Source organism: Athene cunicularia (assembly GCF_003259725.1).
Source record: "Athene cunicularia isolate RWA chromosome 19 unlocalized genomic scaffold, athCun1 chr19_part1, whole genome shotgun sequence".
In the NCBI taxonomy this organism is placed as follows: Eukaryota; Metazoa; Chordata; class Aves; order Strigiformes; family Strigidae; genus Athene; species Athene cunicularia.
This window is the reverse complement of record NW_020799124.1, coordinates 6,327,159-6,345,235: the sequence shown is the minus strand read 5'-3', so window position 1 is coordinate 6,345,235 and position 18,077 is coordinate 6,327,159. Positions and strand designations below refer to the sequence as shown.

At 37.4% G+C, this 18,077-nt stretch overlaps 1 protein-coding gene across 12 annotated transcripts in view; it reads left to right on the top strand.

Annotated features, from left to right (window-relative positions):
• The window catches only part of TPST1 (tyrosylprotein sulfotransferase 1), a 42,695-nt gene extending 25,606 nt beyond the window's left edge, over positions 1 to 17,089 (top strand). For 9 of the 12 annotated variants that reach the window (XM_026861656.1, XM_026861655.1, XM_026861653.1 and 6 more), the window contains 5 exons: positions 1,917 to 2,115; positions 12,181 to 12,231; positions 14,012 to 14,087; positions 15,110 to 15,155; positions 16,557 to 17,089. In XM_026861656.1, coding sequence (XP_026717457.1) covers positions 1,917 to 2,115; positions 12,181 to 12,231; positions 14,012 to 14,056 — 295 coding nt within the window. In that variant the 3' untranslated portion in view covers positions 14,057 to 14,087; positions 15,110 to 15,155; positions 16,557 to 17,089. Of the gene's footprint in view, positions 1 to 1,916; positions 2,116 to 12,180; positions 12,232 to 14,011; positions 14,088 to 15,109; positions 15,168 to 16,556 lie in introns of all 12 variants that reach the window. The other 3 variants (XM_026861657.1, XM_026861658.1, XM_026861659.1) reach the window with 3 other exon arrangements.
• The last annotated feature ends 988 nt before the right edge of the window (positions 17,090 to 18,077 follow it).

The window sequence follows — 18,077 nt, the reverse complement described above, 5'->3', positions numbered from 1 at the left end:
TCGCAACTCCCTAGTCTCGAAATCCCACTGAGTTCCTGCCTTCAGTTTGAGCTACTGAAGATGATTGAAGAGAGTTAGACTGAAAAACCTGGGGGTTGTCTTACAGTTTTTTTTGTTAGGTGCTTGCTCATCAGCTTCTGTTAAAACACCTTTTGCAGCAATCTGTGAAGGCCCTGCTTGCCAAGACAATTTCCCTATGGGTGACTCTTTCCCTTTCTGATTTGTTCTTTGTTGATTGTGTTTAAAGTACTTAAATTACTGACCTTCCAGCGTTGTATGACTAACTTCCTTCCTCTGTCCTGGAAGAATCTGAGCTGATGAGTAAAAAAGAGTAACAAGGTAAAGCCTGGTGTTAAGATCAAATTGAGTTAATGACTGGCAGACGTGCATAGTTTGTAATTTAAGGCTTTCACTGCACAGTACAGTGCATCCCATCTGAGTGGGATGCCTCCTGCTGTTGATTTAATGTATGTCTGCTGTGTGACAATTCTTCAGCCTCTTGGACTCATGAAGTTAATTAGGTAACTGTAATCAAACATGTTCCTCTTTGTAAGTTGACTCTTGTCAGCCTTTAGAGTGATTTGACTTCAGTTCGTGCTTCTGGACTCAGAAAGGGAGTGTATCTGGAAACTTCAATTGATTTTCCTGGTGTTTTCTCATATTCTACCTGTTGTATTACTGATGAATTAGCCACTTGAGAATTCAATTCTATCTCAGTGTTCTCATTCTTTACCTTGTGTAGATGAGGTATTGGTGTTATACTTTGTACTGCTACTTTCAAGTATAACAGTTTAATTTTCAGGGTGGTAGAGCTTTTTGAGATGAAAATTCTTTAGGATGTCAAGAAAGCCTGGGAAGGATGATAGCAGCAAGTGGATGTGGCAGTTGTGTGCTTAGCACCAGATTTGAGGCAGGTATAACCAGCCAGCAGGAACCACTGATATAGTGGCATACCTTACAGTATTGCAATGCAGATGCAAATACTCCTTTAGGCAACTTGTTTATGCAGACCTAATTTTAGTCTGTTTTAAAAGAAGGATAAACCTTGACATCCAAATTGCATGTGCATTCTTTCTGAGTTCAGAAAAAAAAAAAACTACTCGGAGTAAAAACTCTTGAGTTATAAATTACTCAGCCTGATCTGAGCCCTGCTAGCTTGTTTCAGAAATAAACACACTAAAGAAGTTGTGCAGAAACAAGGAATGTGGGAAAACAAAGTCATGCCAAATTTCTTCCCCTGGAAAAAAAACTTCAACAAAAACACACAACAAAGCTGAGGTGCAAGAATGAGAATTACTTTAGGACTGGTAAGTGAGCAACAAACCAACTATTTTGTAAACACAGTACTTATTATGCTGCTACGATTATGCACTTGCCCTTAAGAACTCTGTAATGACCAAACAACCAGTAAAAGGAATGGTTATGAAAAATATTATTGCAGTCTATAGCTTTCTGTCATTTCCATAGGTATCTGTTATTAAAAAAAAAGTTTAGTCACAGTATGGGAGGGGAATAAATGGCACATAAATTTTAATTTCGAATACAACTTTCAAGAACATTTAAGACAACGAAACAGCGAATGTGGGAATATGCCTGTGAGAAAACAGCTTTATATGTAGGTGTGTGCATACTTTTCACTTAACAGCTCTTTAGCTTTCACTGCTGTCTTTACATAAAGAACTTGCTTCAATACATTCTGTGTGAAAGCCTAAACCAGAAAGCATGCATGAATGTTTTGCTAGTTATTTTCATTTTAGCCTTATGTAGTAAAACTTCACTTCCAATCGGGTCTGTAGAAACATGAAATTTTGAGGACGAAGGGGAAAAAAAACCAAATGAGCTAAAGGTCTTCATGCTAGTGAAACAGCAAGTGTTGGTTGGAATGCAAAATAAAACCTTTCTTTCTCCCTCCACAGGGTTGAAAGATCTACTGACCAAGTAATCAAGCCAGTCAATGTGGAAGCACTGTCAAAGTGGGTTGGGAAGATACCTGCTGATGTTCTGCAGGATATGCCTGTGATTGCACCCATGCTAGCAAAACTGGGCTATGATCCATATGCCAATCCACCAAATTATGGAAAGCCAGATCAAAAAGTTGTGGAAAACACGAGGAGGGTAAGGCATTTTTGTGTGTTTAATTATTGAAGTCTGTGTTTTGTTTGGGGTTTAAGTCTGTTTATAATACCTGTTGATACTTAGAAATAAGTTTTCCTTGCTGTGAGGGGGGAAGAAGGAAGAATTTGGTGGGACCTTGAGCACTGGAAGTCTGGCTCCAGCTGTTTGTCCTCAATTTGGTTCATCTTCCTTTATCCCAACCCCAGACTTGAACTGTGTTCTTTAGTGTGTATAGCTGAACCTCTAGAGAATTGTCCAGGTAGTTGGGGAACTAGTTAGTGGTAGAAAAATGCTAGCTTTCTTCCCTGGTCATCAAACTGGATTGATGAGCTCAGCTTTTTATATGTGAGGATTGGTAGAAGTTCTGTCACAAAATTATACCCCAGATACTTGGTGGAATTTGAAAAGTGGCCCATAGAAAGTGGCCCAAGATGATTAGTATATCAGATTTTTCTAATTCTTTGACTTTTGTAGAACAAACAAGATATGGAGGAAAGTCTGGTGCTGATTAACCTAAATTTAGGTTTTTAATCTGAGTTTAATGTTGTTGGAATTTGAGGAGTTAGGCTATACAGCTGTTTATTCCTGGAGGTATCCATTGAAAAGCTTGTTACCATTGTTTGAAATAAGAATAATAAACTCTTTACTTCCGTTCTTTTGATAATGTATACTTTATTAAAAGAAGGTGACTTTTGCTGCTGCAGCAAAGTAATCATTGGGAGAATTGAATTAATCAACTTAAGAACTGTCTTTCACTAGCCTTCCTGATATTTAAAAAACCAACCAACCAAAAAAAACCAAAACCCCAAACCAAAACAACAAACTGGTTGGTATACTAATAAAAAAAAAAAAATCTTTTTGTGAAGTCTCTAAACATTTTTGCATTGTTTCTTCTTAGAAGCCCTTCCTTGGAATCTGTCATTAAACAATCAATGCATTAAAGGATGGCAGCCTGACTATCTTAATAGCTGTTAGCTTGGCATGGAAAAGGTAACCCACCTTTTCTGGTAGGGGTAGTGGTTAGCATTTTATAGGTTTCCTGGTAATTACTGTTTTAAAGGGCTCACAAACAAACTTTTCTGTACTCAGTTTAACACCTTTAAAAAAAAAGGTGTTCAATGCCACTTCAGAGCCTTGAAAACAAAATCCTCATGCACCTACCCATATATACTATAAAACAGTGACTTGGATCCAAGTATTTGTAGTAGTACAATAATTTAAGGTTGGTTATTTCTTACTCATACTGTAAAAAAAATTATTTGAATTGTATGGTGACCTTTCTGATGCCTCTACCAGTGCATGGCAAGATCAGTCCAAGTTGTAAAAATTGTATGGATTTCAGTCACTACTATTGTGTGGCTTCTTGAAATCTATTTCATTTCAAAATGCAAGAGAGATTCAGGTAATAAGCAAAGCCACAAGCATACCTTTAAAACAATTAAAGCCCAATTTAGAAGGCTTACTTGTATTGAGGCTTTTCCATTTGCTTTGAAGCATAATTAGTTTGTTTACCAATGCTAAAATCAGCCTGAAAAACTGGAGGTTACTGCTAAGATACCCAATCCAAATATTGCAAGCATACGGAATGCTTGTTAATATTTTGACTGTTTTTTTAAATTTAATAGTTTTACTTACAGCCCAATATATAATTTTAATTGTTATTTATTGTAATACCCAGTATATATTTTCCTAGTCGATTATTCTTTAACAAAATCACTTCTACATGCATGGTTTGTATAGATAAAATGAAGGAGGTGTCCTGAGAGACTAAAAGCCAAAAAATCAAAAGAAATAAAAATGGCTGATCTTCAAAGCTTACAATATTCCTTTTGAAAATGGAGAAACATGAGGCTTTCAAAATGTCGCATACCCCAAGGAGTCATTTAAAATGATGGCTCACATCAATGTTGGAGTTTGCATTTGGATGCTTAAATTCCTCCCCAGTTACTTTGCTTTGTTTCCTCCCAGCTGGTTCCCAGCAAATCCCAGCTCAGACCACTGGGTCCTCTGTCCTCTTTGACTATGGAAACATTGATGTCCTGACTTCCTCGGGTTTCACCATTTAAGGTTTCCCAACTCCCAGACCAGTTTGCTGCTTAGTTTCCTAATTCTCAGGATAGCAGGCTTGTCACCTTCTCTAGAAGTGCCAGGCGTCCTGGCCGCTGTGCATATAGATTGCCAAAATGCTGGCCACTGAGCTTGGCCTTAAACCAAGTAAGTTTGGAAATAACTAATATTCTCGTTGGTGATCAGCAAGGGCTGACTCACTTCTGAAGAACTCTTTGTTTTGTTTTCCCCACACTTTATTTTGCTTTTGTTTGGGGATGAAGACCAATATATCGAAATACTTTAAGGTGTTTGGGGAAAGGGAGGGGAGGACATGCAGCAAGGGGTGAGAGGGGGGGAAAGAGTGGGATGTGTTGGTTTTGTCCATCAGGGATAGCATATGCTGTCCTGTGGGTTTCCCCTTCTCTTCCATAAACCTATGCTAATTTTTTTTTTGCTGCTGCAGCTTGGAGAAGAGGGCATTTATTTAAAAAAAAACAAAAAAAAATTCTAGCCTCTAGGAGCTGGCACTTGGCAAGTGTGTTTTTGCATACCCTTAGCTGGTGAATTTTAAATTATTGTAGCACTACTTGTTCTCTTTTTAAATTTTTTCACCTGGGATAGTCTTTCACAGAGTTTTGTACTGGGTGTATTGTTGGAGATGAAGCTGTCCAAATAAAATCTTTCCAGAGCGACTCTTCAGTACATAATAAGTATATAAATCTTGCATGTAACAGTTTATTGTGTCACTTTGTGCTTGAAAACTGTTCTGTTATATTTGTGGTCTCTTGAGAACTTTAAACTGAATACAGAATTTGAATTTTATTCATTGAAAACAGATAAAGTTTAGACTTTTAAAGACAAACTGTCTTGTGGTAGTGTAGTAACTCCTTAGAGTGACTTAACTTGAAATAATGTTGAATTATCTGACACTTGCTACTCCTATACTGTCATACTTTCTCAGTCCATTTAAAATGGTGTGAGCTGGCACTTCAGATGAAGGAAGTTGCCCTTGTCTGGCAAACAGAAAGCAATAGTAAGTGGGGAGAACGGTTTTGTTTTGGGTTTTTTTTGTGGGATGGGGGTTGGTTTTGAAGGGGGGGAGTCTTTCAGTTTTGGGGGGGGTGTTATATAATGCTGGCATGAATTGACTGTGGAAGTTGCAATAACAGGGTGGAAGCCACTGAAATCACTGTCAGGGGAGATTCTGGCTCCACCTAAAGAGGGAACAACACTGTGTCATCTAGTTCATTGCTATCAGATTTGTTAAGAAACAAACAAATCTGGTCTTGTTACAGAGAGTTCTTGTTTTATATGATTAAAAACATTTTTATATTCTACATAAGACATCATAAAGATAAGTGGAGTGAAAATATAAAAATTGGTCAGGATGCAAAACATACTCAGAGCTAGAAAGCTTCTCTTGAATGCAGAGGTCAGTATTTTATGACTAAAGTCTGTGTTACCCATTTGTAGAAGATAATTTTAAAAGATTCCAAGCTTTAAACTGCACGATGTCTGTGTTCTAAAACATGCTTAAATGTTGCTTGTAGAACTGCTTTTATACTACGCTGCACTAACTGCACTGAGCAAATTCTATCACTTCTTGGGAAAGGCTACAAATTAGACTTAACAGTGAAAATACTGTTCAGCAACTTCAGAGCTGCTGCTGTTAGTCCCGAAGGTAAGAGCCAGCAGTGTAAGGGTGCCTTAAAACAAGGGCTTATACTGGAAAAATGGAAAGGAATGACTAACGCAGTGCAAAATATTTGTTTCACCTAAGCTTTCTAAGTAGTTAAGTCCTGTTCTTGGGGTTTTTTTTGTTTGTGGTTTTTTTCCCCCTCTTCTCCCTTTCTGTCCCCCTGCCGGTGACTTGCATATGCACAGGTTAAATATTTTTCTTCGGTCTGGAAACAAAATGATGATTCTCACCAGCTAAAGTACAGTGCTTGAATTGGAGTTTCTGTGTGCTTGTAGGTAATGCAGGGAAAACAGTGCTCCTCTGCTAAATTTGGATTTTTCACTTTAATGTTACCTGCCTAGGACACCAAAATGGTTGGGTTGGTTTTCCATGCTCCTGTAGCACAGCACAGAAATGATAAGATATAACCAGTGCTTGTTACCTTAGTTCTGGTTTTGTTTTAAGGAGTAACAATGTGAAGCTAACTTCACTTCTTATGCTGGTCTTCAAGTGCTGTTGGTGTTACAAAAAGAGACATCTCTGGCAGCACCTGTGCTATAGAGTGCCAGTCTAACACAAGTATAACAGATTTTTCTGATGTTTTCAATAACAAAGCCATTAACATTTTGCTTATCTGTTTTATGTTAGGCCTGATAATATTATCTTTTATGACACTTTATCTTGTCAGTTAAGGAACGCAGAGCAGAGAGAACAAGGTCTGAACAGTGTTGTGTTATTCGACAGATCTCGTGAGGAGGTCACATGCAGAGGCAACCCTTTAGTTATTCAGTGACTGCAGAATTGTGCTGTCTTGTGTTTTTCTTGTAAGTCTGTTGCTGATCTGTTAATTTTATTATAATGATTGCAACAGTCCCTTCCTTACAGATACTGTTTTCCCCTACCTGGAGTTTTAACAAATTCTAGATCCGAAACATAAAGGAAAATAACATCCTGTAACCGAAAGGAGTTTTAGTCTGCAAATGATGCAGAAAATGCAAATAATTAAGCTGTCTGAACTGGTAGTCCAGTCACTCTATGATGAATTACAGAAGTAGAATCACTCTTTGTTCCAAGAGTGTCTGATAGGGACATATCAATACTGTGGGTTTGCCTAAAACTCTGCCAGCAATTTTACAGAATGTCCCGTGAGCGGAGGACAGCTCATAAGTGCAGGACTCTGACTTATGCTCGGTAGAAACTGGCTTATTGTTATGTTATGATTGGCTAAGTGGGTTCCTCTCACATCTGTAACATATTACATCAGATTTTCTTTGGCACGTACTTCCCACTAAATGAATTTGTATGCTTGGAATACATATTCCAGTCATTTCTTTTAACTTCTTCATGAAGTTATATTCCTTGCCCTGGAGAGATGGAGACACGGAAGTGTACAGAACTCTATAGAAAAAGCTGTGGTTTTCATCATGACTGTTTAAATACGTGTGGCGGCTTCTAATCACATCTGAAAGCTGTTATCTGTCTCTGGTTTATGTACTGTTGATGGTATTTTCTGCAGTAACATCTAGAGGAAAAAACAGTTCTATTAACTCCTGTTCCATGCCTGTTTTAAATTGTGAGGAAATGTCTCCTGCTGTTAAAGAGTCAAGACATCCATGGCAATCATGATTTCAATACTTTAAAACCTCAAATACAAAGACAGAAACAATCTATGATAAAGGGTGCAAAGTATATTTATGTATACTATATGCTATTTATATACTAGTGCATGAGAATAATTATTTGACCTGCCAAAGATGTGTAATTGTGGAGGTGTAGTGTAACGACAGGCAGCTCAAGGCTGTACATCTCTATTTACACTGGTTAACTTAAGTATGAAGGCATTTGGCTTTGTGGGCATTTTTCCTGATCTTTAAAACAAAAATAGGAGGTTTTATTTCTTCTGTCTTGTGATCACCAACAGCACAGACTTTCTCAGTGTCCCTTTAATGTTTAATACCCTCTTTAGTGGGTGTTTCTTTCAGTATGTGGACTCCCAACTGCATCTGTTTCTCCAGAGGTGCTGATACCCTCTTTCCTTTTTTTCCAAAGCAATTACGCATATATATGATTAGTAAGGCATACAGAGCTATTAATGAACAAAATACAAAATTAGGTATGGTTGCAAGCTGCCTTTTGGCAGACATTCATACGCCTGTCTAAAATCTTGCTCTGTGTTGTTCCTAATGAGTCAATATTTACATCTCAGATGTCCTCTTTCTTGACAGTTCCAACAAAGAGGTGAAGAATTGTGTAAGCCTTTAAGCTGCATTAAAAGTTACGAGAAGTCTAAAAGAGCAAGATGAGGGTACTACCTCCATGCACTGTGCACTAAAGGATTGTTTCTAGAAAGGGGCTCTGTTCTGTTTTTGCTAATGTTACTTTTTTTAATGACAATTAAACATTGAAAGCCTTGTACTCTGTAACTTTGATGTTTTGAAAATCTACCAAGCCCAAGTACACTTAGTCGCAGGCTAACTTTTAGGGAAAAAAAAGACCCATTATATCTGTGTACTGGAACTGACCAAATATAATGTGACTCTTCCCAAACCAGACTTGAAAGTGGGTGAAAAGGAGTACTTTAATCTTCTATAAGGATGAATTATAGGTTACACTTCTGTTCTTAAGTTTCCCTTGTGTATTTATAAGGGTTTTCTCAGACAACTGGATGCGAAACTTGTTTTCTGATCTCTTTTTGAGAATAATATGCATTTAGGCTGACTATAAAAATGTGGTTTGGTTTGGGTTTTTTTTTAATAGAACAGCTTGAATACTGCCAGTACTGAACAGAAAACTGACACAGACCTCAGATTTCTCTTCCTCCCTCCTTTGGAAATCCATTTGGACTTGCAAAATAATTCCCTTAGAAATTATAAACACCATTTCTGCTCAATTTTACTGAATTCTTGCTTAGACTGGAAATCATTCCAATGTCCTGCTTCTGTGCCTCTGCTGCCACTCTGAATAATGTGTTTTAGACTTAGAAATTGGTCAGAAATGGATTTTGAATCTGAAACCTCTTAATTTCTTTGGCTGCAGATGGAGTAATTGTTTTTAGGATTTCTGGATTGCCATTGATCCCTGGGTTTTGACTCAAAAGGGACCACTTACTGGTTTTGGAACTACTTTAAACCAGTTTCTGTGCAGTCTCACTCTTGACAAAACCAACATTCTAGATAATGTCAGTCCTGAACCAAAATTAGGCATGCTTATCTCTTAAACCTACTCTTCTTGGGCCTGTCATTGGTTAGATTTGCCTGTGTAAATTATAGTGTGTAAATTGTGATATTTCATGTGAATATATCATCAAATGCCCTTGAATCATTTGCTTATCTTTTCAGGCTACAACATTAGTGTCATTATTTTTCTTAATATTGCTGATGGATGAATAGCCTTGACTATCCACTGTTGGATGCTTATTAGGAGTAAATGCTGTTCCTACAAAGGGCATGACGATGATAAAGTTTTTAGAGCAGACATATATATGTAGGTACAAAGTATAAAAATTAGACCAAGTCATAATGGCAGGAGAAGGAAAGAAGGAGGCTTCCAGAGTCAGACATAGTTTTGATCACTGTGGTTCCGAATCAGTCACAAAATACTGATGATGACAATGGTATAAACTGCTTTTAAGAATTCCCAGATAATGGCTGTAGTGGTTTGCCAGAAAAAGTGAAGAAGCTTGTTTCTTCCAACATCAACACTAGTCTAGTAAAAGACACCATTTTTTTTCTTGTTCCTGTGTTGTTCTGTAGCAATTTTTGATGTGATAATATTGTTGATTTGTAACTTCCATTCCTGCTGTCTAGAACACAGCCTGCATTTTAATGGCTTGGTTACAAGCTGAAAATATGAAATATTCTCCTTCATTTATAAATATTTATAGTATATCTAGGCTCCAGTAAGCCACACGCTGAATTTTTGACCAGTGTGGCTTTCATTAAGGTTTCCATGGGAATGACAGTACCCCCTGGCTGAATATAAATGAGAGCTGTGCCTGTCATTTTGAATCAGCCTTTCTATTTTATCTAAACCGTGGAATAGCGGAAGGAACAGAGTTCCACAATGTATGTGTATAGTAATTCCTACTCTCATGTTGGGACTTAGTGAAGCCTTGTTCTTTGGATACGTTTAGCCTAGCAATAAAGGGTGATAAGAACTGCCAGCTCCTGAGTCCATTCCACATGAGTCATATGGTGTAACGCTGCCGGCCTGTTGTGGGGTGAGGCGTCTTACGGACAGGAAATTCTGAGCTGACTCAGCTGCAGTCCAGGCCACTGCAGCACATTGACAAAATGAGTATGTCTTTGTAATTCTGGTCATCTATTCATAGGAAAGCAGAGAAAATGGATATTATTAATAAGCATCCCTTGACTTCCTGAATCTTCTTCCTCTGATGCAATTTGCAAACCAAGGAATACAACTCTGAGCAAGGCTTTAGAATAGCCCCATTTCCATTTTATGGCTTTATAGAATTCTTCTAAATAGGTTTGTGGCTTTTGATTTTTGTATGATTATAGCTACACAAGACTACAAAGAACTCATTACATTAGAGTGTTTGGTCTTTTTGGTTCAGTATAAAGGATGGTAAAACTCTCCCAGTATACTTTTGAAAAAAAAAAAAACAAAAACACCAAAAAACAAACAACAAGCTAACACAGAATACCTTTTTCCCCCCTTTGGAACGTATTCCAGCTTAATCTCGGAAGCAAACAGCTTTTAAGAAGTATCCTCCAGAGAGAAGACAATACGTTGCCAATTTATTTCCTAATTGGTCAGATAGTGGAAACACTTGTTTGGTGTGGCTGTTGGTATGTTTGAGGATATTTATTCCTTGCTCTTTTTCCAAACAGCATTGTTTCAGAATTAATATTATACTCTAAAAGATTGGAAATTGTGGTAAGGACAAACTCTCCTGAAGTCAGGCTGGTAATGAGGCTACAGTTGTAAAATTAATAATCATAAGAGCTACTGACTGTGACAGCCCTACTAGTAAGTGGAGATCTCCTGTACTTGTATATGAAGCTATTAAAATTATATGTCTATTAGTATAGAATAGACTATTCCAGTTGGAAGGGACCTATAATGATAATCTACTCTGAATAGAAAAGGATTATCCCAGTGATTTTTAGGGTTTTTTCATTTCTGTAGATGAAAAGCAAAGTAATGACTAAATGTTATGAAAATAATAAAGGAAAACTTAAGCTTTATCGAAGCCTGTGTTCACTCTCCAGAAACTGGGGATTTTAGACACGTGGTTACAGCCTGTGGGGGAAGGAGTTTGGTGTCTGATCTCACACAGCATGTTTGCTGAGTGACTTAAGGTCTGACACAGAGTACTTGGGGAAAATTGCTGGTAATACATCCGTACCTATTATAATGGTATCTGTGTATCTTTAAGGATTAAAGTAAATGTATAAACTTCCTGAAACCTGAAAATTACACCAGGTAGATACGTAGAATAAGGGGACAGATATGTGTAAAATTGGGTAGAAGGACACGCTGACACTCCTTGAGTGTTGGCCATTTTAACTTAATTAAAACTTAAGTTGTTGGCATTTTCAGACCTTGGTGCATTGTCTCCATGTATTCTATCAAAACTAACACAACTTTCCTTTGGCAGCATAGTAACATGGGATTGGTTGTTTGTGTGAATGATAAATATTTTGTACATAATGCTGTGACACACCAGAGACTGTTGTGTTCCGTGACATTTGTTGAGCTTCCTAACTGTAAAATACAAATGTTTGAGAACTGAATGTTGTTTGTTGACTGGCTTGTATATCTGTTCTGACACAGTCCATGAGATTGTGACAGGTAGATCTTTCAAACAGAGAATCTTTCAGTTATGAATTGTAATTAAGCTCAAAGGGAACCCGAGTCGTTGATGGTACTAAAATGTGAAGCAACAGATTTGTTTTATATATAAACTTTTTAAAAGTAAGTATTGTAGCAACTCCTAGTGTAATCATCCTGTTAAAAAATAGTTTTCTGAAAGCGTAGTGAATGGATTACATGGGATTTAATAATTTGAGCAAACTTGAAATGTAATATGAATCACATAATTTGGCCATTTTTATGCAAACAAAGTCAGTGTTGAGTACAGAGCAAGCCTGGGACTGAGCATACAGCTGTAGAACTGCTTTGGATGACCAAGCTTCATGAATAAAACTTGCTTTTACAAATAGTTTGTGTTCAAGTAGTCTGTTTTAGTATTATTGGATGCTAGTAACCCAGAAGAATCTCTCTTTTTTTTTTTTTTCCCCCTTAACAAGCTCTTCAGCATTTCACACAGTAGTGAATGCTAGCTCTGAGTAATTTATTGGTTTTTGTTTTCCCAGGTCTATAAAGGTGAATTTCAGCTTCCTGACTTTCTTAAAGAAGTGCCACAGGTACAGTATTGGTTTAGTTTCCTTTTTGCTGTTGTAGCAGCAAGTTAATATGCAACAAGTCTTTATAAACCACTTCGTAAATTTGATTTTTCTGTTTGATCATAAGAGAACAGGTGACTGGAGATTATAAGAGTATTTTGTCCATGAAATTTAATCTCTAGTGCTCATGCATTCAGCACTCCCAAGCCTCTTCTGAGTGTATGTGTAACTCCAGTGTTAATAGTATGGTGCTTGTAAACCTGAGCTGACTCAATATTGCTGTGAAACTCAAGGGGAGTTTGATGCTCTTTTGTGCAGACCAAACTGCAAAGTTTATTTGTAGAGAAGCTTAATCTTTTGTTGCCTTGCGTGGAAAGGTTTAAAGCAACTATAGTATGGAGAGCAGAGAGAAGTAATGAGAGATTTTTGAAAAAGAAATACTACTGTATCAGACAAACAAAACCACTTCAGCCATGGGTAGTGATGATGTGTTGATTTAATAATCAAGTGAGCTATTGAACTTCATATTTTACTGAGAATTCATAATCTGGTACCCTTCAAATGTTCTTAATTGTCCTCAGGTACCTAAGGGACCTAACCTTTGCAGTAGTGGTTGAAAAAGCAAAATCCTTATCATGGAGCTCTCTTAAACTGCAGGATCTGTTGATGCCTTTCCCACCAGCTATGTGAATGTGCGGGAGGCATGTTACCCACCTCATGGCCTCTCCTCACGCAGATGTGGTGGAAAGGTTTGGGTCTGTAACCTCTAGCCCGTTTATGGACATAGGAGTTCAGTTTGGAAGATGACACCCTTGCTACTGGGCAGCTCTTCTGTGTCTCCTGAAGGTAACAGAGCAGACAAGATGGTCTTGTTCCATGGAGCTGACTGCTGGAGTACTCCTTTTCAGTAGCTTGAAGGGATTCTCTGTGTGAATGTTTTTTCACTTTTTTTTTTTCCTCTCCAGTGTGTAATGAAATGAATTCTCCCTCCCATAACCTTGCAGATTTAAACTCTGCTAATCTAGCTGTGAAAAATCAGAGCAGACAATCTAGACAAGGAGAAAATAATCTAATTCGCCTTTGTCACAGAAATAACAAAAATATTGCTTTAATGAAATATTTTATATGAAACAAGTAGAATATGTAGCCATTGGATTTGTTTTCTTGGGTAAGAGCTGTTCAACTAGGTTTATAAAAAAAAAAAAAAGATCAATTTTTGTAGGCTGTATAATTGATGGTAAATGTCTAAATGCCATCTAAAGTGCTCTCTACACTGTGCTTTGATAGAAAAAACAGGAAGTGTCTCATCACTGTTACTGTCTCAGGGTGTGTTCAAGTAAAGCTAAGTAGGGAAATACTTGGGCTTTTTTTGTTGTTGGTTTGGTTTTTTTTTCCAATTCCTTCTGCATATACAGGAGTATAGTGTTCCAGAATTGGCAGAGAAAGCATTTTTAGGGGCACTTTGCCTCCAGAATTGTGTATGTCTGCTTGCACTACTTTGTATTTCTACTTGATTTCCCATCCTTAATGATACATACAGTACAGAAATTTATTTAGAATGTAAGTATCCTATAAGAAGTAAAATAATTTGCAATGTCATTAGTTTTAAAAGAAAAAAACCAACAACAACATAACGAGCAGAAGCTTTTCTGACTTTGGATCCCCAGTATTAGGAAAAGATGTAGAGATTGAAGAATACACAGGAGAATCTACCACATGCAAACAAAGCATTTTGACTTACTCCGTTCATTCAAACGAAAACTAATTGATTAAAAAGGAAAATTGGTTTCTTTTGTTCCAGCCAAAGAAGACAGTAGAAAGGAAGTCTCGTGTCAAGATAAAATGAACATGGATCAGTAAAGTCGAATAGCTGTAGTGTCTGTTTCATGTTTTCAGAATATAACTTTTTGTTGTGGACACCAAATCTTTCTGATAAATCTTTGTGTGATCTCTAATGTGGACTTTGCTCTTCTACTGGATGTTTGCCTGCTCTCACCCTTTGAACAGTTAGTGCTCATGCTTTGCAAGTTGTGCTCAGCTAATAGAAAACCATTAAGAACTTGGCACCACGCAGCTAAATGTGCAGTTGCTCACAGCGCTGTTCACTCTCAACTGCTGGCCAAAGTGTCTATGCAGCTTTACGGCAAGACAACTATTTAAATGTGTGCTGCTTAAAAGTTATTGTCAGCAAATTGTGTTGAGAAGGTGTGCTATAATTATTTCTCATGCTTTCAAAAGCAATTTTTGTGGTTATTTCAAGATTATCTGCAACCCTACAGATGAAGTTGCAGCATACATGGCTGCAAGCATAGGCTCTGTCAGAACAGGAGATAAAATATTGATGATAAGGATTTCTGGAAAATGCAGGGAGATGAGCTATCTTTAAAACACAGCACACTGTGTATAGAAAGTGTGCTAGCAAAATAAATGATGCTTGATCTGCCTGCAGTATCTGTTAGTTAAATTGTGCTGTTTGTATTTTCCAAATATCTTGTGATACATCAAACGAACTTGGCCCACTGTTACTAGTAAATGCCCTTTTTCAATCCATATGGTAGGGAGACTTCGAAATGGGACTCTGCTAAATTTCAGGAGGTGGATTTATACAGTTGGCTTGGTGTGACTACAGTATTTACCAAACTGGAGTGGATTTATCCAAAGTAAAGAAAGATAATCTAAAAAGCAGAAATAAGCTCTGTGAAATAGTAAGAGAATATTGCTTAAAACATAAAAACTGATGCTGGAGTTGAAATTGATGGTGTTCTTTAGGATTATACTAAAGATAAAATTAATGTAACTAGACAGCTAGATGATTTTGAGTGCGGAGACGGGTGCTGATAATGATGTTTGTTCCTCTAATGTAAAATAGCTAATTTCATTTTAATTACTTACTTGACAGACTGAACCTATGGAATAGAAGATACAACGGATATTTCTTGCACAGAGGTAATAAAAGAGCATGCAGTCCTGCTCACTTGCTCTTCTCGATTTAGTTAAGGTGATTTTTTTTTTTTTAAACTTACATAACTCCATGTAAGATTCTGGGTAAGAAAAATATGAAGATATGGATCTTGATTCAGAATCTGTAAAAATGACATTGAGGTAAGTCCTAGTGGTGAGAGCTACAAAAGCATAGTTCAGGTGCTTTGAGTCGCAATGCAGTTCTACATGGCTCATCACAGTTTTCAGTATTTGCTATGCTATTGGATTGTCAGCACTATTTTAGAGCCTGAAACTGAAACGAGTACGTAAAACTACACCACTGCTTGTCCAGGCATTCTTCAGCAGAGATTTTTATTCATTTCAGCGTCTGTGTCTTTCGGTACTCTGGCATACTTGCACATGTATGAAATAGTGAAGCTTTAAAGATGGTTCTTAATTGTCTTTCATTTTGAAATCAGTTGCCCTTTCTAGATAGAGGAAACTGCTAAAGATGGGCTGATTTGTGCAATTTGGTTTTAATATGTCCCGTAGCCAGTATTTTCAGTGAACTGCATTTTAGCAATGGTAAGACTGTGCAGGGAGCTCAGTAAATTCCAGACTAGTTAAAGAATGAATGGTGCAAGATTTACTATATTAATCCAGGATTTCTACTTGTCCACTGTGTTATCAAATGTTCTAGCTTGACAACAAAAGGAGACAAAATGCATCCAGTTTAAATATAGCCAAAAGCAACATGCCACACAAATATACCCAGCATAGATATTTGTTATGTGGGTATAGGTGCTACAGAGGCTACCTGTATAGCCCTAAATATAGACAAAAGCATCATACCAATTAGAGAGCATGGATATAAAAATTTTCCAAAGATTAATTGCAGGCCTTAATTCTGAAATCGATAGAGAAACAAATAGTCTTTTCATGTAGTCATTGTTAAAATGGCTAAAACATCTACTTCATTTTGCCACTTACCTCTTAGAAATATTGTATCTTTAAATAGTTTTCAATGTAAAACCTGATGTCGAGTTTCTGAGAAACCAAATTGTTGACTTCCCAGCAGTAACTATCTCTGGTACGTTGTAACAAAAGAGACACTTTCAGCATGTAAATGCAGCCCACTTCCACAAGTATTTTGAATGTAGTTGTAAATTCAGTTAGATTTTTTTTTTAAAACATCTAAATGTGTCCAAGAAGTAACTCTTAGTGATAAAGGATAGAAAAAGGCAGCCACGTTCCTTACAGGAAAGTTTTTAGTGGCTGTGGTTAGTCTTGACAGTGACTTTTCACCTACCTTGATAAACAGAGATTACTCTTAATTATGCATTATTTGTAACTAGGAAGTGTTGTCAAGGATGACAGAATATTACATTGAAGACTCAAACATAACTTTATTTTTGTTTTTCTTTAGAAAAAAAAGACTGCTGCCTTTTCAGTGGAAACGATCTTACAAGGACTGTCCCACTGAGATCAGTGAGGTGTACTGCTCATGGCCTGCTTTTTTCAGAATTTTCTTCCCCATTTATTTCATACTGTTTTTGTTCAAAATTTTGCTGTTGTGAGAGCATGTAAACCTGTTTAAAAAAAACACTGATGTTAATGTAGAACTGTATTACATTCGCACAACTATTTTTTTAAGGTTTTAAAAAATGCAAAGCAATGCTTGACTCCAAACTTGCTATTCTGTCGTGATTACAAAACTCCATGTTCAAAGATTCATTTTCTTTTTTTTCCCCGTAGCAGTTTGGTTTTAAACATATGATGCTTTCAAAAGAGTGGTCTGTGCTTGTCCTAAAAGATTTTTTTGGTGGAACAGTTGTCTTATTCACATGTGGAAATTGTTAAATATCTTATTTAAAAAAAAAGTTGATAAATTACATGTACAATTAAAATTCAATGATCTTTTGTATTTTATTTTTCAAAATAAATGCTTTAAATGTGATTTTTTTTTTTTAATTAATGTGTTTGCCTCGGTTAAGATTTAAATAATTCAAGATATTGATGTATTATTCAGATGGAAAATATGATCTAATGTTTGGATTTCTTTATAAGGTTTGCAATTTGAATGCATTTTGTTTTCTTTTAATAGCTGGGTGCTGAGGAAAAAAGAGTATCCTACTGAGAGGTAAAAAAGAGTAATATGAGAGTTGTTTACCTCAGGAAAAAGTATGTAATTTTTCGCCTATTGAATTCGCTAAAAGCAGTTGTGTTCGGAGAGGTGAAACGGCTTCTGAAAACCCTGCTGTGACATTTGTACCTTAAAGCTTTGAGCATCTGTCAGTGTGGAATGTGATTATTCAAGTAAGGTTTTCTGGGGCTGGTTTTTGTGTCTCATTTTCTGCTCTAGGTGTACTGAAGGTGGCCTCAGCCTCCTCCCCCGCTTTTAAGAGAAGTTTCCACAGACTCTGCTTTTCGGGATTTGAAACGGGTTTGGTTTCCCTCTTTCTTTTGTTGCGACAACTCCCTTTTGAGATCATTAACGTATTTGTAAAACCACCAGCGAACGAGCGACGAAAAGTGCCTTCAGGAAATGTTAATTTTATAGTTGGGTACAGATTTACCAAATCCTGACCAAATACACTTTTTTTTTTCCCCAAAAAGTAAACCGGGAGCCCCCCCTAGTGCCAAGCCAGGGCCCTGCTGCCCCTCGTTTCTCCCTGGCCGCTCCGCCGGTGCCACACGCGGTTTGTCGCCGCGGAGCCGCGGGTGCCTGGGGCGGCGGGGACCGGCCGCTGCCTTTCCCGGTGCCGCGGGAGCCGGCACAAGCGTTTCCCTCAGGATCACTAGTTGATGAGTTAGGGGATGTTTTCCCTCCTCGGTGAGCGGAACTGAGGAAAAAAACAAAACACAACACGACGCAGCCGTGGCTGTGTGAGCGGTGCGGGGTGTGTGTGTGTGTGTGTGTGTGTGTGTGTGTGTGTGTGTGCTGT